This window comes from Cnephaeus nilssonii (genome assembly GCF_951640355.1).
Source record: "Cnephaeus nilssonii genome assembly, chromosome: 12".
NCBI classification, from domain to species: Eukaryota; Metazoa; Chordata; class Mammalia; order Chiroptera; family Vespertilionidae; genus Cnephaeus; species Cnephaeus nilssonii.
In genome coordinates this window covers 37,806,455-37,831,061 of record NC_137083.1, presented here as the reverse complement: position 1 = coordinate 37,831,061, position 24,607 = coordinate 37,806,455, and the positions used below count along the sequence as shown (strand labels likewise).

At 43.4% G+C, this 24,607-nt stretch overlaps 1 protein-coding gene across 2 annotated transcripts in view; it reads right to left on the bottom strand.

The window, feature by feature from the left end:
• MAGI2 (membrane associated guanylate kinase, WW and PDZ domain containing 2) overlaps positions 1–24,607 on the bottom strand; it is a gene marked incomplete at both ends in the record, with an annotated part of 1,165,889 nt that overhangs the window by 118,234 nt on the left and 1,023,048 nt on the right. For both annotated transcript variants that reach the window (XM_079785522.1, XM_079785523.1), the window contains 2 exons: positions 15,362–15,610; positions 22,420–22,612. In XM_079785522.1, the coding sequence (XP_079641648.1) occupies positions 15,362–15,610; positions 22,420–22,612 (442 nt within the window). The remainder of the gene's footprint in view (positions 1–15,361; positions 15,611–22,419; positions 22,613–24,607) is intronic.

Here is a 24,607-nt window from a genome sequence, read left to right as displayed (position 1 = left end):
CTCGAGGGATGTCCAACTGCCCGTTTAGGCTCGAGCCCTAAATGGGCAGTCGGACACCCCTCTCACAATCCAGGACTGCTGGCTCCCAACTGCTCGCCTGCCTGCCTTCCTGATTGCCCCTAACCACTTCTGCCTGCCAGCCTGATCACCCCCTAACCACTCCCCTGCCAGCCTGATTGATGCCTAACTGCTCCCCTACCAGCCTGATTGCCCCCAACTGCCCTTTCCTGCAGGCCCGGTCACCCTCAACTTCCCTCCTCTGCTGGCCTGGTCACCCCTAACTGCCCTCCCCTGCAGACTTAATTGCCCCCAACTGCCCTCCCTTGCAGGCCTGGTCCCTCCTAACTGCCCTCCTCTGCTGGCCTGATCGCCCACAACTGCCCTCCCCTGAAGGCCATCTTGTGTCCACATGGGGGCAGCCATCTTGTGTGTTGGAGTGATGATCAATTTGCATATTACTTTTTTATTAGATAGGATAGTATATTTATACTAGAGGTCCGGTGAACAAAATTCATGCATGGGAGGGGGGTTCACTCAGCCTGGCCTGCACCCTCTCACAATCTGGGACCCCTCAGGGGATGTCTGACTTCCAGTCCCCATGGGATAGGGCTTAAACCAGCAGTCAGACATCCCTCTCCCAATCTGGGACTGCTGCCTCCTAACCGCTCTCCTGCCTGCCTGCCTGATCGCCCATAACCACTCTGCCTGCCTGCCTGAATGCCCCTAACTGCTCTACCTGCCTTCCTGAATGCCCCTAACCACCTGTGCCTTGGCCCTCACCACCACAGCTTTGTCTGGAATGACATCCTGAAGGTCATTCTGCTGTTCAGTCTAATTGGCATATTATGCTTTTATTATTATAGATATATAAAAACACTGATGTGGACCTATTATTTCTAAATTAATGAAAATAAAAACTGCATTCTAAATCTTAAAAGGAAACCAAATATTAGCATATTCTTAGAAATGTGCATTAAAAAATTTAAAATAAAAGACCAAGAGAAAAACAAAAAACAAAAACTTCAAAGTGAATCCCAACATTTTTGAGTGAGGTTTGATCTGGAAGACAAATAGGCCTTTGTTGTGGTACACTTCTCGACAACGAGATTAAGTGGAAGTTTTGGAGAGGGATTTAAAACAACAACAAGCAATCCTGTGTTTGAGGTGTGGTATTACACTCCCATTCCAAACATGCAAATTTACCTTTTAAAGGGTTAGTTGCTCACTTTTATAATGACAAATGCAGTTCCTGAACAAGAGGTTTGTTTCATTAATAATTTATTATAGAGGGCTTGTCAAATTATTACTGGAAAATACTGGATTATTCTACAAAATTGTGTAAAAACCTAAAAATTCATGTCATGATGTAAAAGGGGCAATGTACAAAAAATAATAGTACTATCTTCTAGTGATTGAAAATTTCTTGTGAATAAAACAATTTAATTAAAATAATATATGCACAAATTTAAAAGAAGACAATCAAAATGCTTATAATGAAAAACCTTAGTTTTCTAATTCTCACCACCCTCTCCAATTCTGTGACCAAAGGCTAACATCTTAAATCTTTCAGCATTTCTAATTATATTCTCAGATGGTTATTTCTCAGTTTGTCGACTAGAGTCAATATCTATGTGTCCTGCAAAAGGAGTTTCCCCTTTTCTGTCTTTAAAATGCCTTCCCCACTCATGCCTATTCCTTTCTTCTTCATTAACTACCGTTTTATTGGTGTGTAAGGATGGGAGGAGATAAGCATCTTATCGTTTTAACACCATTAAATAGAAACTAAAGTATCTTTTTGTAAATTTAAATCAGTTGCTGAAATTAATATTTTGGTGTACTAGTTAGGATTTGGAATCTTTTTGGGGAAAAATGATCAATAGTTTATGAGCTCAAACCTTAAAAGTCCTGTTGTCTCCTATAGCCTTGACAGATACACATATAAAAAAAAATCAACTGATTTCAAGAGTTCAGAAAAATGTCATAAAGTGACAATTCATCAACCCCAGGTATTGGGTTAAAATGTTCAATAAAACCACATTTCTTCTTTTTCCTCTGTATCTTGCAACTGCCTGTGGAGACGTCACTCCCAGCCATGCACTTGGCCCTCAGTAACTTCTCAGCAGGCCCCATAGAAATGGTTGATAGTTAACAAGCAGGTGTTGCTGACAAGTCATGTTTCTCATCTTTATGGATGCAGTGCGTTCTATCTCTGCCATCTCCTGTTTCCTTTTATAGCTTCTGAAATTGTGTTTTGTAAAAAGTCACTTGGCTAACTTCACACCATTTCCCTGTTATAATAGGTAAATGTCAAAAGCCATCAGGTGCAATATCAGCTTCCCATTGTATTCCCCTAAGTCCTCTGGTAGATAACAATTTCTTGCAATATTTTCTTAATGTAAATGAAAACAGATACTAACCCAGGCAAAGATCCCTCCCGAGCCAGCTGTCCTTTTCAATATGTTCTCCAGATGATTACATGAATATTTATTGGTTCTTCATTTTCTCACAGAAGCCAGCGTTCCACTAACAGGGTATATCATGTTTTAACTTGAAATAATGCAAATTTTGCAGGACTGGATAAAACTCAATATGAATAGTCCCCCAAGCACAGTGTTCAGGAGCTCAAAGATCTTGATCAGATGTTAACTTTGAAAACAACTTGCAGCGTGACCTCCGAATGGCCAAATAAATCATGTCAGAGTTTTCTTACTTGAAAAGTGAGACCATCACTGCATATGATTTTTCTTATTCTTATACAAATACTAGAGGCCCGGTGCACGAAATTCGTGGACGGAGCGGGGTTGTCCCTCAGCCCAGCCTGTACCCTCTCCAATATGGGACCCCTCAAGGGATGTCCGACTGCCCGTTTAGGCCCGATCCTAAACTGGCAGTCGGACATCCCTCTCACAATCCAGGACTGCTGGCTCCCAACTGCTTGCCTGCCTGCCTTCCTGATTGCCCCTAACCGCTTCTGCCTGCCAGCCTGATCACCCCCTAACCACTCTGCTGCCAGCCTGTTTTCCCCCAACTTCCCTCCTCTGCCGGCCTGGTCACCCCTAACTGCCCTCTCCTGCAGGGTTGATCACCTCCAACTGCCCTCCCTTGCAGGCTTGGTCCCTCTCAACTGCCCTCTCCTGCTGGCCTTCTTGTGGTGGCCATCTTGTGTCCACATGGGGGCAGGATCTTTGACCACATGGGGGCAGCTATATTGTGTGTTGCAGTGATGATCAATCTGCATATTACTCTTTTATTAGATAGGATAGAGGCCTGGTACAGGGGTGGGGGCCAGCTGGTTTGCCCTGAAGGGCATCCCGGATCAGGTGGGGGTTCCCTTGGGGTGTGGGGCGGCCTGAGCGAGGGGCCTGTGGTGGTTTGCAGGCTGGCCACGCCCCCTGGCAACCCAAGCAGAGGCCCTGGTATCTGGAATTTATTTTCCTTCTACAATTGAAACTTTGTAGCCTGGAGCGGAGCCAAGCCTGGGGCTCCCTCCAAGGCCGGCAGCCATTTGTGTTGGGGTTATAATTGAAACTTTGTTGCCTTAAGCGGATGGGCTGGGCCAGGGTGTGCAGAAAGCTTTGCTTCCCCTGTTGCCGGCGGCAACCCTGGCCTGCTCTCTCAAGCTCCATTCTGCCGCCATTTGTTTGAATTTGTTTACCTTCTATAATTGAAACTTTGTAGCTTGAGTGGAGGCTTAGGCCTGCCAAGGGCAGGCGGAAAGCTTGGCTTCCTCTGTTACCTAGGAAACCTTGCTCTCTGTGGCTGTAGCCATCTTGGTTTGGGTTAATTTGCATACTCGCTCTGATTGGATGGTGGGTGTGGCTTGTGGGCGTGGCTTGTGGGTGTGTCAGAGGTATGGTCAATTTGCATATATATCTATTATTAGATAGGATTGCATGTTTTAACTTTATCTGGAATTTCTGCTCATGTGTATTTTCTCACATCCCTTGGACTTTAAAGTAAGCATATGTTTTCATTTTTACTAAGCAGACATATGTCTCCATAATAATTTCACCTGAGATCATCATCATTAGATGGTTTTTATTAGTTTAATATGAGAAATAAATAAAAAAAAGAAGTGCTGAAGAGCCTCAAAATGTATTTTGTTCAGAGTGAAATACCAATTACACTGTAGAGGGAAGAGACCAAAAGTGAAAAAGCACTTAACTGAAAAAATAAAACAAGGATGACAAAAAAGCACATGAAAAGGTCCTCAGCATCATTGGTCTTTAAGGGGATAAATGCCAATTAACACCAAAGTGAGATACCACTAGACACCTCTTAGAATGGTTAAAACAAAAACAAAAACAAACAAACAATAAAAAACCCCACAGAGCCTGAAAGTAACAATACCCTAAGGATGTGGAGCATTTGGAGTCTACAGAATGGTATAGCCACCTTGGAAGTTGGTACCATATGAACCAGCAATCCCACTTCTAGGTGTCTAACCAAGTGAAATTGAAACCTGTTTTCACATAAAACCTATTTGAAAAGTTTATAGGAGTTTTATTCATAATCATCAAAATTAGGAAACAACCCAAATATTCTTCAATTAGGGAATGGATTAAAAAACGATGGTACATCCACACAGTGGAATACTATTCAGCAATTAAGAGGAACCCAATACTGACACCTGAAACAACATGGATAAATCTAAAATGCATTATGCTAAATGGAAGAAGCCCGACTAGACTCATAAGGCTACACACTGTATAATTCCATTTCTACAGGAAAAGGCAAAACTATAGACCAGAAAGCAAAGTCGTGGTTGCCAGAACTGGGGGGTGAGTGAGGGGTTGACTTCATTATTATATAACTAAACGTTTATCAAAAATCACAGACTATAGGCCAAAAAAAGTAATATTTAGTATATTTAATTAAACATTAAAAATGGTAGCTGGGACAGAGCATGAGAGGCCAGGCTGTGCCAGGGAGCTTGGAACTTTACAGCCAAAGGAGAAGTCTTTAGGGAATAAATAGGTAAATGTCAAAAGCCATCACCAATGAATCAGGAAAGCTAAGTGATATTGTTGGTTGTTTTAGAGGGTACCATTGTGAGGTGAAGGGTGGACTGAAGGATGAGAGGGCGGGAAGAAGGCTGGAGGCAGGGCACCTAACTGCCGTTACAATGCTCCAGAGCTCTGCAGCCCCACTGGGGATCGAGCCTGCAACCTGGGCATGTGCCCTGACCGGAATCAACCATGACCTCTTGGTTCATAGGTCGACGCTCAACCACTGAGCCACACCAACTGGGCACCGGGCAAAACTTTTGAGCTATGTACTCTTCTTTGCTTATTGGATGATTCTTCTGTCACAATGAGTCCATAAATATACATTTTTGTGATGAACAGTTTCAGAACAGAAGGTTTTGGGCACTTCACCCTTGAAAGCAGATGGGCTCATCAGGTGCCCAACATCTGGGCATGTTTGTGGAGCAAACCTTTGCCTGGCTTATAAAAATCAGATCTGGAAGAAATCAAACTGGAAAATGAAAATGCCAAGAGCAGCCCCCACTATTTAGTTAATATTTTTGGCACTGCATATATCGTAGGAATGCCCAGTGAGTATCACTGGAAAACGCTGACTGATTAACCCGGAGAAATGATTCCTACCACACACTGGCAATAGTTTGTCTGCGAAAACAATCCAGCTTAAATTTCAAAGTCATTGCTGGTCCAATAAAAAGGGTTTGGTGTGGCAGGAAGGACTGGGTAGAGGGAATCCCCGAGTCCTTGGCAAAAGCTGGGGCTCAAAAAGAAACGCTCTTTACTCCAGTTGAAATGGGAAAAAGTATCCCCTAATAGCACTCTTTGAACATCGCTGAAAAATGATGACAAATAACATCACTGTGTTCAGTTAACAACATGCTTTTAAAGTGGTTGTGTATATGGAACCAGCTTTTCTTATGTAGCTGATTGTTGGGAAAAAAAGAAGAAAAAAATAAAATTACAGAGAATTGAACCCATCATGAGACCCTGAATAGATTATAAAGATAATGTGTCTTCTGAAAAAGTGACCTGCAGGCTTGCAATTTGTTTGAGCCCCCCTAGGAGAGTGACGGGCATTTCCCACTGGGGAAGGGTGATTCTGCCTGAAGCCCGGGCCGTCTTCACAGTTGCACGCTCCCTGTACCATCCAGCGAATAACAAGAAGCTGCAGGACACAAACCCAGAGGGAACAGCCACTGATCACCCACTTCTGAGACTTTAAGACAACCGAATAGCTGAAGGTAAGAAGATATCTACACATTCACCTTCCGCGGCTGCCTGGAGAGTCTTTGAACACAATAATAAAAACCCTCTTGAAAAACGATTCCCTAGTGGGAAAAACTCATGATTTATGAGCTCCATTCAAACAATAATAAAAATGGTCCAGGATTCTTAAAAAACGCACTGTGAACACAGATTTTTTTTCGATAGGTTGGAGTTCTTCTCTTCTTGAGAACAAATACGAATGGTGGTGCTTCTCTGTAGGTTTATTTTTACAATGTAATGATCTTTAAATTTGTTAGTGCTGTGAGAATGAAATGTTTCCATGCGTCTTTCCATTTTAATAGAGGCTTCGAAGTTCAGATATCACAGTACTCAGAGTTTGAGGCAAAATCTTTTCTTGTTTGCCTGTCTGCTTAGTGGTCGGGCCTAGGCAGTCAGGTTTAAATTTGGGAACAAAACTAATCATGCTTGGGATGGAAAAAAAATGGAACTTAATCAATAGGTCCCATTCATCCTGGTTTTAGTTGGGTAGGATCCTAAAAAGAAAGAATGTGATTCAGAAGTTGTTCACTTGGAACTGAAATGGGCTGCTTTGTGAATGAAGGTTGTGAAAGGAATAAATAACTTGAAGTAATACTTTGTATTAAGGAGCTTGGGCTGCCGTCCAGACCCTCCTGTTTAGGACAATATAATTATCGCTGAGGTGGTGCTCACACAGATGGATGGCGATTCCAGGAACAGTCAGTGCCAGATGAGGTGAATCAGAGAGCATCCCCAGGACAAGGGCTTTGCAACCCAGATGCTTCCAACTTCCTTCTGATTTCCGGGGCTGCCCAGAGGCACAGAGACGGGCCCCTGAGCCCAATTTCTTAGAGGGCCCTCTCACTTAAGACTTCACCACGCCCTGAGCTGACTATTGAATCACTTACTCAGGCTGAGAACAACTGATGAGAAGTCTGTATTCTGGAACACTGCTCTAGTTCCATTTTATCATAGTGTGATTTCCCATGCTGGCAAGGACCAGCTTGTACAATTCCTCCCCTTCCGTCAGTGCTTTTCAACTGGTGTGCTGCGAACATTTTTCAAACATGCAATACCTTACTATTTAGTCAGGGGCACTGACCTCTTTTCCCTTAGATTGTCTAACAAAAATATGACAACAGCCAAGACAATGTGAGTGCCTTGTCTTAAACCAGAAATATATAGAACATATAATAGAGTTGCATCTTATTAGTCACGTCATATAATAAAGTTTCGTCTGACTGGTTAATTCTTGGTACCAGAAATCTATATACGAGTATGGGCAACTGATTTTTAAAAATGCCACTTTGGAGCCAAAAGGGGTAGGTAATTACTATTTTTTTTTTGGTATATTAATAACAATTATACCTATTTTTTTGTCAGATAGGCAAAATATGTAATCTATTTTTGGATGTGCAGCAGAATTTTACTAATTAGTTTTACAATTTAATAATCTTTAAATTTGTTAGTGCTGTGAGAATGAGATGTTTCCATGTGTCTTTCCATTTTAATAGAGGCTTCAAAGTTCAGGTATCAAAATACTCAGAGTTTGATGCAAAATCTTTTCTTGTTTGCCCGTCTGCTGAAATGGGATGTGCCAGAGATGACGATGGTTGAAAATCGCTCCCTGAGCGATCCTCGGTGGTGTTGCCCGTTCACAGAGATACGTCTTGCTGCCTTTGAGGGGTGTAACGCCGGGGTTAGGTGCAGGGAAAGTCAGAGCAGCACGTGTTCACACTTTCACTTTCACGAGCACAGTGCCAGGTCGCTGTGTGAGGGTCCCATCCAATCCCACCGACACAACTTATGTGACAAACCCTTCAAAAGCGTGCTCCCAGGAGCTGCGAGGGGTCCACAGGAATGTCACCATGTCTGGCCCTTAGGGAATTTCTTTAGGGGACACGAAACATAGAGACATTACGAGTAAAATGGCAATACTAGATAATAATAACAGACATGGTAACAGACGGGAAGCCAGGGAGCAGTCGACAATTAAGGGGTTTACAGGCAAGAATTCCACATAAGAATGAATGAGATGACTTGAGGGAGAACATGGAGGGGTCAGGCAAAGTCTAAGCCAGTGGTTCTCAACCTTTCTAATGCTGCGACCCTTCAACACAGTTTCTCATGTTGTGTGACCCCCAACCATAAAATTATTTTCGTTGCTACTTCATAACTGTAATTTTGCTACTGTTAATGAATCATAATATAAATATCTGTGTTTTCAGATGGTCTTAGGCATCCCTGCTAGCGGTTAACCCACAGGTTGAGAAGCGCTGCTGTAGAGCCTAAGACCATCGGAAAACACAGATATTTACATTACGATTCATAACAGTAGCAAAATTAGTTATGAAGTAGCAACAAAAATAATGTTATGGTTGGGGGTCACCACAACATGAGGAACTGTATTAAAGGGTCGCAGCATTAGAAAGGTTGAGAACCACTGGTCTAAGAGATTAAGAGATTTCCGAGCTAAGTGTGAGAGACGTTTACCGTTTGGGCAGTAGCCTTTTCCTCACTGGGGTGCTGTGAAAATTCAACACAAGGTAAGATTCTTAGCACAGTGCCTGGGAGAAAGCTTAATAACATTTATTATTAGGTCAGAGGAGACATTCCAAGTGGCAGAAGGCAAAGCATGGACAGGGGACAGAGAGCAAAAGTTGTCCTCGGGGGTAAGTAAGGAACCCAGCTTCGGTCGAAGGGAACTGTGGGGAGCTGTTGGTAAAGAGTGGGTGTGTCTACATTACCCAGGGTCTTGGATGTCAGAGAGGCCTATTTGAATTTTACCCTGTGGATATTTTTTCAGGGTGTTATGATCAAGGACTCGTTATGGGAAGATTGAATGGTACTTAGGAAGGGCTGCCTCCCTTGATGCATGTTGGATCATTAGCGACTGCACTCCACTCCCACCCCAGCCCCTGGCTACCTCCTGAAGCAGAAAGAAAGTCACTCTCATGCACGTGAAAAGATTGATTTGATTTAAAATATATGTAGGTCAGTACAGACTAGGAACACAATCTTATCTCTTTTGTATATGCTGATTTTCCAGAAGATTATGAAGACATTTGCTTATTTTATGGTTTTATGAGTTCTATTTAGGAGCCAGATATTTGGGCCAAAGCTGGCATTTTATGTAGTGCTGCCACCCCCCCGCCCCTCATTTCTTCTGTTATAAAAGCACTCACATTAACGGTGTGGTGAGACCATCACGCCTCCTGAATGAGCTACTACTCTCAGCATAAAGCTCCGAGCAAAAGCACCGTGTCCTTGAAAGACTCCAAAGCAGAGATTCACTTAAGGCGTAAGGGGATAGTATGTGTCACAAGGCTGGTTCAGAATTCTGAAAGGAAACTTGCTTTTGAAAACCCACGAGAAATAGAGAAATCAGTGAGACTCACTTCGTAATTCTCATGTTCCACTGCATGGGCGTAACTTGAGTGATTTTCTAGCAATGACTTCTGGAGTTTACAATGACTTAGAAAAGGTCAAGGTCCCAGCATCAGCACCAATTGCACCAATTACCTGTGTTTTTTAAGGGGATCAATGAATACACCTCAATAGGGAGGCTTGAAGAAAATCCACCGCCACAGCCCAAACCAGTAAAATATAAGACGAGGTGCTTATTGGTTGCCCACATTGAGGCTTTACTTTAGGGCAAAACTTTGTAACTATGGGCCATTAAAAGAAATGTGCCACTAAAGGTTACAAGGTATGGAGACAGGGTCTGCATCCTGGGGAGGGTTGGGTGAGGTGTGGGGGTAAAACCCCCTGGGGAAGTTGCCTTTCTGCCTCCTGCAGCCTCATTTGTTTTATTTCTCTGTGTTATAAAAACGCTATGATCTTACAAGTGTGCCAGGCAGTGACAAAAGGAAGAAAACACGGCCTCAAATTGCTTTAAAAGGGGAGCTGGTTTAGTGCTGCTAAGTGTTTGTTTCAGATCATTTCTTGACAGCGTTACAGATGAACACAAGAATTGAAAGTGTTAGGAGCCATCTTTAAAACAAGATAAAGAATGAAAGCTTAAAGTAATAGTGTAAGCCAATAAAAAATATAGACCCAGGCCTGAGACTGACCCAAAGCTCTGTACGCACAGACAAAACTAAACCAATAGCTTATTTTTCATGCTGAATCCTGGCACGAGATATTTTAGAGCTGGAAGAGGCCATTCAGACTATTTTCCCTTATATTGTAGGTGAGGAAGGGGCACAGAAGACCAAGTGACTTGCTCAGGAACACCACAGTGAGTGGGCTTGCTATCCAATGCACTATTTAATGTAAAGATCCTGTATTAGGTCAAGACTATAGAAACGTTGGCTTTGGTTCTAATTTGTACCTCCCCTAAGTTTAAGTGACTTTTCATTGGCTGAATGGTTGGTGATAGGAGTTTTGGTGAGAAAAAAAATCTTTATCTGCTTCACTCCTTGTTCAGTTTTATCTCATCTTTTCTTAAAAGGTCCTAAAAGACCTGCTAGCTGCACTTTTGAATTTCTCGAATAACTTTGAACCTCCAGAACCTATGGACATCACCAAGGACTTTGAGAGAGTCATCAGGGCATTTTACCGAAGAGGATGAGCTCTCTCCTAGAACACTGGATTGCCACGGGCCCTACAAAAAGTCAGCAATGACCAAGTCTGTGCTCCAATCTTTGCCAAAGACAGTGCACACATGGAAACAAAGATCTGCAGCACCAGCATGGAGCTGAAAGATGGTCAGAAGCCAGCAGTGCGCTGGCCAGTGATGTGTTTACAATAAAGACACAGAAATGGAGTCAATGCTGTTAGGACAACAGGAATGAAGGAAGGAAGGGTTGACATGATTGCTCCCCTATTGTTGACTGCTGAGATTTCGGCCTGAATATGTTCTACCTCACAGTGCTTGTTGTGTGCCTGCATCTACGGGTATAAGTTCCCTCCCAGGTGCCAGCCTCTACCATGTGGGTCCAAGCTGCCCATGTACGTCTACCCCATACATTTTGACATAACCTTCCTGACAAATTACAGAAAAGCAGGTGACTAAAGTGCCACTTTAATGCCATCATTTGTGCCAAAGTACTTCTTGGGAACATCTGGTGGGGGGTGGGGGAGAGCAGGAAGTACCTGTAAGGATCAGGTTACAATTGTGCAATAAAACCTACATATCAGGACTCAGCCTTGAGCTGGGGATACCCAAAGACCAACCTGTCACCCCCACTGCCATGGCCAAAAGGACACTTTTATAGAGCAGGCATTCCACCCACTGGGATTCAGAAGGCTACCCGAGCCTTGTGTCCTGTGTACACAGACTTTTGTGAGAGTGACAACACTTCTCATATACCAAAGGGTCTAGGTTTTGCGAAGCTTCTAACATGGCTCCCAATATTCTGTTTACCAATAATCTGGCAATGAACATCTTTGTTTGAATCTTTTTAAGAATTAAAAAGTGCAGTTTCCTGTTACAGTTTACTCTTATCCCAGGCTCCATTCTGCAAACCACTTTGTTTTCCCGTGGGTCCAATTTTAAGGTCTGAAAAAATACGTAATATTTTGGATAATGGGACAAAAACGCTCAGGAAGCTTGCTTATTCTCACTTTAAATCAAGAAGGCTATTCCTGCACCTGGCATAGAAATCTTCTTGCTCCAGACAATAATTGGCCTCCTGAGTCACTGGCTTTGGAGGGTAGTGTGCTGTTTAATTACATTAATTGATATAAAGAAAATTTCCTCTTTGTTTTCTGGAGAAAGAATGTGTTTTTTTTTTTAGGGAAAAAAGGTGAGGCTTTGGTAAAGAGCCCTATGAAATGGCAGGCAATAGTAACCCCCAAATTTCGCCTCCCAAGTTCTCAATTTGTTAAACATCTGGCATCGCCGGCAGAGTTGGCCCCTGTGCTGAGGAAGCTATGGACGGTGACTCTCTGTGCGCAGGGTGGGAGGTTTACATTGGGCTCTTCATCTCCCCTCTCTGAGGTGCTGTGTTTGCAGGAACATTCTCATAGGCACAGCTTTGAGCTTGAATTTTGATGTTTCCCCTGACTTTTGTAGTTGATTACCTAGTGAATTCTGGGGAGACTCCCAGCCTGAAGCCTCAGCAAGGGCACCTTCAGCGGGACTGGCGAGGCTGCCACTGCTCTGTCCCCACTGCTGACCTGGGCGGCAGGGGGTGGGGGCTGGGGAAGACCGCGCTCCCAGAAGACCGGCATCTGGGGAGGGGAGCTGGCTCTCAGGGATGCTCATCTGCTGCCCAGATTTTGCTGCTCTGGGCTCTCCCTGAGCTGTGCTATCTAAGACGAGTAAGCTGCAGGGATGAGAAGACAATCCACAGCAGGGATGGTGATCAGGAGAGCACAATGATATATTTGGTGCCTCGAATATTCTAGGCACTTCCATGTACCCTCACAGCAACACTATGGCACAGGTATTAAAATGATCCTCTGTTTACAACTGAGGAAACTGAGGCCCAAAGAGGTCATGTATCTTCCTCAAGGTCACACAGCTGATGGATGATGAGCCAGGTTTCACATCCAGGCAGCATGATTGTAGCTCCTGGCTGTTAACCGCACCACTGCCTTGCCTAAGGGTGATGGCGTGCTCAATGAAGGCATAACAGCATTCTGCCTGCCAATGGAAAGGCTTCAAGCAGCCGTGAGAAAAACCACATGTGTGTTCAGGATCCTTGGGCTCAGGGAAGACACCAAGAGGAAAATGACACAAACCCTGAGAATGACCGTGACTCCTGAGAACCTGAGAGCATCATGCTCTCCTGGTCTCCCAGAGCCCCCGAGAGGTGACAATGGAGAGGGGGCACAAGGAAGGCCCCTTTCCATTCATGAGGCACTTAGCACTTCTTTTCAAAATTACAAGTTCAAAATTATTGCACAAGTATGAAACAGCATCAGGTCCAAGAACCTTGTAGGTGCATGTGGCCAATTATGTTCTGTAAATGCCACCTGCCATCAGTGTAATCACTGCTCTTCCCACAGAACATGGGGCAACCTGCCTTTCAAATGCCTTACGTTGAAAAGAAATAAATATGAGAAAAAGGAAGCCAGGAGGCATCATGAACTCCAGAATGTATTTCCACTCTCCAGGGTGATGTAAAATAATGCCATTTTGAAAATGGCTAGAATTACTCTTTTGAGGTATAATGTCACTTGGTCGGAAGGAAAAATTCACATGTTGATTGTAAGCATTTGTACCTGTTGTTTTCCAAATCTACCTACGTATGAATTTTATTTGCAATAGAAAAAGCATTTGTGGTTTCTTTATGAAATAAGTGCATGCGTGTACACACACATACACTCCCCTATACATTCAGCTACAATACTGTCACACCGCAAATAAAGCTGAGACCCTAAGAGTATGCTTAACACTTTCATTGCGGCAGTACATTTATTTTCATTCCACCTCTTTATATATCCTTCTCCAATAAGTTATATGAGTGACTGGAATGGTTACAAAAGTTCTCTGTAAACATTTTCTCCGAGTATAAATTACTGGAAGACTGTTTATATAATTTATGAAAATCTTTAGTCTTGTGTCCTTTTAATCTTGGTGAATCCATTCTACTGTCAGAATTCTGCTTTTGCTCTCCGCATTAAGGTTGAATTTATTTCTTCAGCTTATCACGAAGAAAAAGAGAAATGGAACTGCACTTTCACATGGATGTCATTTAGCTTCTGCACATCCTCACCGAGGCTTAATGCTTCTCTAGTTTTCACTCTTGAGTTTGTCAAAGCTAAAGCTAATCAGGGTAATTCTCTCCATTTAGTTCTGGTGGTGTTTTGATAACATTAAGTTTATCATAAAAAGTTCTTATTCCTTCTAATGCTTTTATTTCTTGAGTATTGTTTCATGCACACACCTCTCTCCCCAACCATGTGCTGGAAACAACCACAATTTATAAGAATTTTAGGCACCACATGACTCAATTATTTTTTCTCTTAATGCTCTCTATTCTGGTGTTTGTATCCACAACATTATGGGCTAAATGACCTCAGCGTTATAAATGAACAAGTGTTCCCATCGCCTCTCTGTCCTGGCTGCTGAGGAACTTCTGAGTAGGACTGCTGAAAGGAAAACCTTCAAGAACGCCTTTGTATCTGCAGAGGTGATTGACTGGAAGAAAAATATGACCTGTGATTGTCACCTGTTGGGCAGAATCACGGAACCTTAGATTTGAAGGAGCCCCAGGAGGTGAAGTCCTCTATTTCTCCCGCCTATGCTGCTGCTACACAAGGAGAAGGCGCTGCTATCCCTGGACCCACAGGGCTGTTTTAATGGCTCCTAATGGCTTTGTACTTCCACTTTTTTAAAAAAAATATGTCTTTATTTATTTAAGAGAGAGAGGAGGAAAGAGAGAGAAACATTGATGAGAGAGAACCATCAATTGGCTGCCTCATGCACACCCCGTATTGGAGATAAAGCCTGCAACCCAGCCATATGCCCTGACCTGGAATCCAATTGCAACCTCGTGGTGCATGGGGTGATACCCAACCAACTGAGCCACACCTGCCAGGGCATGTACTTCCACTGTTGCTCCCTTCTCACAATTTCATTTTCCACAGGCAGCTGGGCTCATCTTTTAAAAATATAAATCAGATTTCTGTCCATTGATTAAAACCCTCCAGTGGCTCCAATGATTAGACCACAATCCAGACTTCTTCCCGTGGGCGTATGAAGCCCCTCGCCCTGGCTCCTGCCCAGCACTCTGGTGTCCTGCCCCGTCCCTGTCCCCTCGGCCACAGCCACCGGGCTTCTGTGTGTTTCTTCAATGCTGAGCTCCTTCCCACCTCAGGGCTTCGCGTAGACTGCTCTCCCTGATCCCCTGCCAACCTGGTTTCATCCTATGGCCCAGGCGCACCCCTCCCCTTACACCAACACTCCCACTTCACTCTGTTTTATTTTCTTTCCAGTTCAAAATGAGTGAGGAGCTTCTATGGGCGTGTTGGATTGTGGTCTTGCATTCGTCCTGAGCCAAAGGTCAGCAGCATTTGGCTAATTAGTGTTCAGGATGCCTTCTCTGTGCCCACAGCCTGTGCCTTTCCGGCGCCCTGGCATGCCTCCACCAGGCCTCCCATCTGCTTGTCAGCATCCCCACCACCAGAACAAAATAAAACAAAGCTCTCCTTCAAAGGCAGGCAGAGCGGTCACTTACTTATAGTGGATCCGGACTCAGGCCTGTTCAGGGAGCTGATGATGACGAAGCCGAAGCCCTCGTTCTCTTTCCGGTGAATGACCACGTCGCTGGTCTGCAGGCTGTGGGAAGCGAAGCCTTCCGGGGGAGAGGCGCTGCCGCTGGGGGCGGCGTGGTTGCTGTTGGTGTAGGTGGCGTAGTCACTGCGTGGAGAGCTGTGGTGGGTTGACACGGAGCCTGGACTCCTCCCGTTCTCCGGGCAGGGCTCCCCTGGAACAACGTAGAATAGAGGCACTTGGTTATTTAACAAGGGCTCGGTGAGTGCCTCCTGTGGACTGGGCACTGTTCTAGGTACCAGCATTGGGACAAGATTGGTTCACTGGCTTCTATTCCCCCCAGAGGTGCAGAGCCCAAACCCCTCAACTTCCTAACTGTTTGCATTTTCCCCTTGTTAAGACTGCAGCCCCCCAGGACAATGTCTAGTGATAGATAGCGAGCTTCTTAGTTGCATAATAATAATTGATCACAGAAGATCATAAGACAAGTGGACAGAATCTCAAATGATACTGTGAACACGAATTGCTTAAAGAGCTTGCGAGAAATATCTTCAGAGTCCACACACGGCAAGTCTTTTCAGTCGATCTAGGGAAGACTGGGCCCAGGAATCTGGGTGCAGGGTTCAAGGTCACACTTTGAGAACTGCTATTGTAGAAACCTTGGAAGTGGGGCTAACAGCCCAGGGGATGTCTCTGTAAAGTGACCTATCATCATTTTACTAAGGAGCCATGGTTTTATTTAATTTTGTGATGTTCTGTTAGCCTGGGTGTGTTCACTTCCTGCAGGTAGGAAACATCCTTCTTAAAGTAGTTTGCTTACTCCAGGATCTGACCATGTTATCAGGCTAAGGAGCAATGAATTCTGAATCATTAAGGGAAGTGTTGGAGGCCTGGCTCATTTACATTCTGTATTATTAAAAAATACACTCTGTTATCAATCAGATAAACCAAATCACTACTTCCACGAGAAAGCAAGCATATTCATTCACAGAGACAAGTGATAGAAAGTTGGCAGCCAAGAGAAGCTAGTTTTTAAAATGAAAGTGGATCTGTCATCTAGAAAGAATGTTGTCATTTCAATTTAATATCTAGGTAATGGTATCTTGGTTAAAAGAGCTGAAGTGGGCACCTAGAATACTGTAATTAGAAAGAAAACTGTTTCATCTCCATCTTACAATATAATTAGTGTACTAAAAAGACATTATGGAACAGAGGGATATGGAAAAGAATCACAATTAATGATTTTTTTGGGAGGGGTTGCTAGATATGGTCTCCTATTTAGAAGTCTGGAAAGTGTCTTGTATAGCTAGTTAAAAATAATTAGCAAAAGCTTCAATGAAAGCTCTTAACTTTATAAGCTGCAATTCCATTCTGAAATGGAAAAATTAGGGAGAAAGAATAGACTATAAGAAAGGTTCTGTTACACAGATACCTGAAGGAAAAGAAGCTGCATTCATTCATATACCCAGATTAAAAATGGCCTTATGAAAAAGATTTACTTCTTGTTTGTAATTACTGAATAAAATCTAGGCTGCTGTTTATTATCATTTGATAAATTTGATTTTGGGGTAAGATTTAATTAATCAGGCTTTAATAGGAGGAAACAAATGGTTGCTTTACATCTGTAAGAAATGTATTAAAGTCATAAAAGAACAAAATGTCAATGTCAAAGCCTTTCCCTCCTTTCTATCAAATTAAAACTGCCTATAAAATGTACCCTCTCTGCTAGAAAACATCACCCAAAGTCACGCAGTTATTGTCTTGGTGAAGCACATGTCCTTTATCAGTCCTTCTACGCGCTGGAAATAAAGTGATTAGAGATAGTCAGGAAGAAGAAAAACAAACAATTATTATGCTGCAACATTAAATTGAAAATCTCCCCGAGTTATTGGACCAAATCAGTAACTAAATGTCATAGGCAGTGACAAGAGAGATCTCATTTTCTGGCTGTCATATTTTAGGGGGTTGAGAGCTTGGTTGTCAGTAAAACAGCAACAAAGAAAAATTATCTGTCTTTGCAATAAATGGCTGGGAGTGGCTATGCCTCAGGTTCTTGGGAGAGAAAGGAAATCCTGGACTAAGTCAACGTGAGTGGTGAGTGGCCCCTGGGTAATTACATTAACAGGACACTTTTCTATTGCTGTTGGCTTTCCCTGTCAACGTCTAGAACCAAGTTCTTTATCTTTAACAACATGAAGACATTTAAAGCCAGGGTGTGAAGACTTCCAATGACTGATTTTGAGGAATGGAGTTGACTCGACATCATTTTTTCTACTCAGCTGGCTCTATGTCCACATGACACTCTTCTCTCCAACAACCCTTCCTGGTGTAGGGCATGGACATCATGGTTTTAGAATAATGTAGTAAAATGTCACAGAGTGACTAAGTGCCATGTGCATGTTTTTAATTCTCTAACTTCCTGACTCATCTTTTTGTCTCACACACAAATGAATGTACAGAATTCAGTCACTTAGTATCTACGTAAGTCAGATAATCAATTTTTAGATTAAGCTTCTGTTTTGTCCCAACCAGTTATACTGGAGATCATCATTGGCTGACTGGGAGAAGGCCTCCATTTGGGAAGGCTGTCCAGGTGAGATGTTTTTTTAAAAAAATATATATTTTATTGATTTTTTACAGAGAGGAAGAGAGAGGGATAGAGAGTTAGAAACATCGATGAGAGAGAAACATCGATCAGCTGCCTCTTGCACACCCCCCACTGGGGATGTGCCCGCAACCAAGGTACATGCCCTTGACTGGAATCGAACCTGGAACTCTTGAGTCCGCATGCCGACACTCTATCCACTGAGCCAAACCGGTTTCGGATGGGTGAGATGTTTTGACTAGAACAGTCAGCTCCTGGCCAGCAGACCCATTTATTCCAGGCCTATAGTTGTTAGAATTAACTGTCAATGTTGTAAAATAGGCAGATTTTACAGAAATCTGGATTTCCAGTTTCTCTTGAAATACTTGGTAGTGATTACTAGAGCTGGGGTATACAGTTTGCAAGTCATCACAGTCCCAACTCTTCCCCAATGTCTCTTGCAAATTCCTGAACCCATAGAGTGAGGGGTATGCAGGGCCCAAGGGACTCGTTCAACGGGAGGCTTTGTTTCTCTTCTAGATCACACACTGGGTGCCAGGACTCCAGGACACCAAACAGACCTTGCCTGCTTCCGGGGTATACTGGGCCTTTTTTTTAGGACTGTCCCCCAGAAGATGACAGCACCGCAGATGCACGTGTCTTGTGTTGGAGCATGGACAAGGCAGTGGGGTTTGTATGTGGACAGAGTGTGGACATGGGGGCTGGAGTGTCCACATGCATGTGCACCTTCAGGGGCCTGATGGAGCAGGGCAGCCTAGGCTGTGGCTGTGCTGTTAGGAGCTGGCCTACCTGCAAGCACTTGTGTTGGTGCGCTCCTGGTTTACACTCACCAAGGCAGACAACTTACTTAAATGGGTGACAGGCTGGTAGACAAAGAATAAGAAAATGTATTTTGAATTGACAAAAAGTGTAGTAACTATGACCAGGGAATCCACCGGCTCCCTAAACACTGGCTAAACTTCCCACCCCGCTGTCAGGAAAGCCTTCCCTTTCTCGGCATTAGGACAGGAACTGGACGGTCCCGTAGATGTTGGAGAAAAGATACTGGTAGCGTTAAGGCGGACTCTAATATGTTTTGATTAAGTCATAAAACGTTCACATCAGTTCTAGATTTACACTTTAGGAAATTCCTCAGGGACACCCTTCTCTCAGACAAATAGTGTGGATTCAAAATAACGTGTCATTAGGGTAAACATCTCAAACTGAGCTACTGAACATATAAATATTTATACTTTCAGTGAAATAATTAAAGGCACTCTTCTACTATCCTTGGGAAAAAACAACTAAGTATCAGATCTGATGGCATAAGTAAGACATCTCTCAAAACCCGTTTTAAGGAGCAAGATCTGTGCTAAAATTATCCGGTAAAGAAAACTGGATACATTGCCGCATATTTCCTTCCTTTACTCCACATTTTCTCATTTTTGAGGTGCTAGCTTGCCATTGCCCAATTGAAAATATTGCCTTTATATTTGCACTCTTTTCTGTATCTTAGTATGCCTTTTTATATTTCAATATTTGGAGCAGGTTTTTGTGTTATTTTAATTTTTGCCCAGTGTAACTCACCATCTGTATCTTTCATAATGGATGTGTTTTGTGCCCAATGTCTTCTGAGGTGGGCAAGGCAGTTGCATAAGCCACAGCAAGCACACGGCTGAAGGGCATGATCTGTATGACCTCCCTTCTTCCCAGCTTCTTCTCTATAATGTTGCTCCTTTGTGCAAAAAGGTGGCAACGCTGCCCCTCTTCTTGCTCATCTTCTGTCTCTTCACAGCTGATTGCTTACTTCCCTCCAGCTCTCAATCATCTCATCATATGCCAGGCTTGTACCTCGCACTGCCTTTGCTTAGGAAAGCGAAATAATAATGATAACAACAACCCTTGAAAAGGCATCTCCACTGTCACTTGTAGTCGTCCCTTCTCACTGTTAAAGAAAGGCCACTATGAGGAAATGCTGTCTTCCTATGTCTTTTAAAAAGAAATCTATTTCTAGGCACTTACTTTACTATCAAAGTATCCTTTGCTGAACTTAATCATTTTCAATACTGATGAAGCTTTCAAGGAAGAGTGGGCTGAATTAACTTGGAAACTCTCCTGGTGAGAATGAGCAGTCTGCAGCAGAACTTCAAAAATTAAATGCACTCGAAATGCACTTCAAAGCCTAAATGAGTAAAATTGGTAAGAACTGCAGCAAAGAGCATCGTGACGGAAGTCACATGATCCACAAATTGCAAGAATACGTTTTTGCAGCATTTGGCATACACTCCAATAGCTTGGGTTGATTAGAGCAAAATTTAATTTGCAATAATCAGCTGGTGGCAAGAGGAGCATGAAATTATGTTGGTGCACTGGTTTCGCACTTTGCAATGTATTTCCTTGTAAACCAGGTATCTTTTTAATTTATCTTTGGGCTACAGAACATATAGCACAGCAAACTTTTTATTGAAAATCACACTGTGGGTAGAGAGAGACAGTTAAGTAATAATCAAGAAAACACTGTCTTCCTTCTGGCATCTTGCCCAAGAATGAGGATAATTCAAAGTGTTTTACTTCTTTGGGTCAAGTGGTATGGCAGGAATTTCTGCAGAAGAATGACACTTCTTAGCAAAATCGCTGTATGAGATATATAGCAGTCTCTACTGGTGAGGGCTGACAGTTCTTCTGACTTGCCCTTTTAAATGATGGCCCTTCCTCAAAGTCTAGTTTCTAGAAGACACGAATAGAAAAGGATTTTTTGTTTGACTAATAAACTTTAGCCTCTTGAATCATGCACAGCCTGTGATGAGCCAGTGGCCCTTTTAAAATTCAAATATGTTATAATAATAACACCTATGAAAGACTCCTTCTCCTTATGTTTGGAAGTGACATTTGCTCAAGGTTGGTTTAACGTCTTTGCATTCACTGCGGGTGGAGATGGTGATAGAGTGAAGAGGGGACTGAAAGTGGTATAAAAAATAAGTCCTGGCCGGGAGGTGAGTCTGCATCATCGCTGACTCTGTGGACTACTGGGCAGGCGGCTGTGCCTCTGGTCTCCGTCTTCTCATCTGTAACATGAGGGAGCTGCTGTTGCTAAGGGCCCCCCTAATTCTAGCATTCATCATTCTGTACAAGGAACAGTCAGGGGGCTGAGCAGAAAGCCAGCAGGTCACGGTGGCAGGGGGTGACAAGATAATATTGGAGCTCTGCTCCTGTGATCTCCGGGGCCAAGCGCAGGTGGTGTGGGACTATATTCCCGATGCTATTGCATGCTCCGGTTATAAGAAATAGCGTGATACTTGTAACAGACATATTCCTTAAAATATAAATATCTTTTGTGGAGCTGAGGTGGTGAAGAGAGAAATGGAATCACATTATGACTCTGAGGACTGACTTTTGAAAATATCTTTGGTGGATTCTTTTCTGAAGTTGGGAAAATGGATGTAATGGGAATAATTACTTCTAATTTATCTGTTTCATAAGTTTGGAGTTACATGAATTGTGTTTCCTCAAAGTGACATACAGCTATATTTCTGTAAATCAGGGTAATAATTTTATTGTTACTTTTTATCAGGCTCTACAATGGAAGCTAATTTTCCATCCTTGTTGCCTTATTATATTATCAAAATGCTGTGGTTCTTGGTTTGTAAACACAATGAGGAACATTTTCAAAAGCCATATTTTTCACCACTTTAATGTTTTTATAACTAGCTTTACCGAAGAGCAAAGAGCATACACATCTTAAATTAGCTCCAGGCTTTGCTAGGAAATTTTAATGACTTCATTGAAAATGTAGGCCTCAAAGACTGCTTGGGGTGGTGAAAATCTGCACTTTCAAAATCAGTTACATTTAGAATATCAAGGTTGTTTTTTCCTCTCATCTATATATATAAAAAGACAGTGACCGGAACACCATAACTACCAGAACAACCAGTCGCTATGACGCCCACTTCGGCTAGCAAACTGGCCTGATCAGGGGGTGGGACCGGCCAGACAACCTCCCTTGTCCCCTCCCCCCAGCCATCCCCACCCCAAACGAGGGTGGCCCAGCAGCCAATCCCCCCATGGCCCTTCCCCCCAGCCAGCCAACCTCCTGAAGCCCCTCCCCCCAGCCAGCTCCACCCACTATCGGCCCCATTTGGGGGCGAGGTCAGCCGACCCTGCCCTCAATCAGCCCTCTTACCCCAATTGGGGGCGGGGCCCACCAGCCAATCGCCCGTGGCCCCTCCCCTGAGCCGGCCAACCTCCCGCCATCTCCTCCTCCAGACAGGTCCAATTGGAGTCAGGCCAGCTATACTCCAACCGTGCACAAATTTGTGCACTGGGCCTCTAGTATAATATAAAAATAAATTTAAAATTTTGTTTCAAACATCTTTAGCATGTCTCACAAAAACATCTCACCACCTCACCTCCAACTCTTGCTACTGCCTTGAGTTACATACCTCCACATAGCACCTTTCTTCTCACAGTGAGGTTGACCTGCCCGTTCCGGGCTGCGTGGTGCATGAGGTCGATGACATAGCGGTGGGTCTTGCCAGCCACTGGAATCCCATCAACATAGACGAGCTCATCTCCAGGGTGTAGGCGGCCATCTCTGTCGGCTGAGCCCATGGCAATGACGGCTCCAATCAAAATCTAAAGAAGCAGTGAGAAGAATAGGGCATGTATGTTTCAAACTTTTTATATACATATAAGTATGTAAAAACTTGGTGGAAGACTTTATTTCCACATTTTATCCCTTGCTCCAAACCTGAGCATGTACTTAAAAAATGAGAGGCTTAAGGGGCGCCCTTCCAACTCTTCCAGGCTGCTACCTCCTTCTAGAGAAACGTAAGTTTTGACTCGCTGCTGCCATTGGCCGTAAAGTTTGGGGAACACTTGCTACCTGGCTCATAAGTTATAATCCTTAAGAAAATTCTAACCCCAAGTAATCTGGTGCCACTATGCCTAAGCTTTGAATTGAGACAAGTTGGGGATTGACTCCTGGCTCCAATTTTTATTTGTGTAGCCTTGGGCAAGGCTTCTTAACCCTGTGAGCTTCAGTTTCTTCACCTGCAAAATGGGGGGAATTGAATGAAATAATGCATGTGAAACATTTAACTTGGTTCATGGCACCTAGTGAGTGTTCCCAAAATGCCAGGGGAAACTAGCTGCTGTACGTTATTAAACTCTGATAAAGCCCAGCCGGCGTGGCTCAGTGGTTGAGTGTCAACCTATGAACCAGGAGGTCCTGGTTCTATTCCCCGGTCAGGGCACATGCATGGGTTGCAGGCTCGATCCCCAGTAGAGGGCATGCAGGAGGCAGCAGATCAATGATTCTCATCATTGATGCTTCTATCTCCCTCTCCCTTTCTCTCTGAAATAAAAAATATATATATGAAAAAAACTCTGATAAAGGTTCAAAGTATGTTTTGTTTGTTTGTTTATTTGTTTGACTTTGAAAAGCGGAAGGTAAATAAAATGAAGCAAAACTCATAGTTGGCTTTTCCTGGCTAGTTGACTTACTTAAAATAAATCTTGCCCTAGCCGGCTTGGCTCAGCGGATAGAGCGTCGGCCTGCGAACTGAAAGGTCCTAGGTTCCATTCCGGTCAAGGGCACATACCCAGGTTGTGGGCTAGATCCCTAGTGGGGGACTTGCAGGAGACAGCCAATCTATGATTCTCTCTCATCATGGATGTTTCTATCTCTCTCTCTCCCTCTTCCTTCCTCTCTGAAATCAATAAAAATGTATTTAAAAAATGTGTTTAAAAAAAATCTCAGTAAAATCTTCTTCAGATTTCTCTTCCTTCCTTTAATGCTTCCTTCAAGCACCGTCCTCGGCACAAAGGACGTTCTAGTCCTGCCTGTCCCCTAAAAAACTCTGCTGCTTAGGTGGCTACCATGCCAGGAAACAAGGAAATACATCTGGGAAATGTGCATTTTAGTGTAATTCCCTGAACCAGAGATGGCGATGAAAGGCATAAAATGAGGTTTCCCACTTCCCATTAGAAACATTCAACTTAGTGCCCATTAGTAAGGCTTTTATCTTTCGCAGAGGAAAGATAATAGTACTTAGAATTTTAATTTTGTTGTTTAACCTATAAACAATTTTTCTAACTCATGAACAAAAGACGCCCTTTTTCTTTTGCCAAGTGGCTTAGCCACACAGCATCTAAAGGCATTAGCCTGGTAATGTTACAGGGCCTGTATTCTAGGTTTCATTTTAAATCTTTATTAAATGGTCCCTTGCTCACAGATTGCTTTCTTTCATGTGCGAGAATTTCTTTCAAATCCCAGATCTGTGGATTCCAGCTAATGGACAGAGTTGCTGCACTGTGACCTGCAGGCTTCATGGCCTCAGGCCGGCCGCACATCCATTCCTTCTACTTGGTCCCACTGCTCAGTGTGGCCTGTCAACATGGCAACCAGAGCTCAATGCCCAGGACTTCTCAGGTATATGCAAAATTATGATCTGAAGAGTTTTCTTTTTGCTTCGGTCCACAGAAGAATGAAAATTCCCCATCCCTGCCGCTCCTTTTCATGTATTCCTGGAGGGTGAAGTGAGGAGTAGATTTACTTCTATGTTGAATAGTAGTGCTCTGATGAGTGGTTCATTATTGATCTCACAGGAAAGGCCTCGCATGCCTACC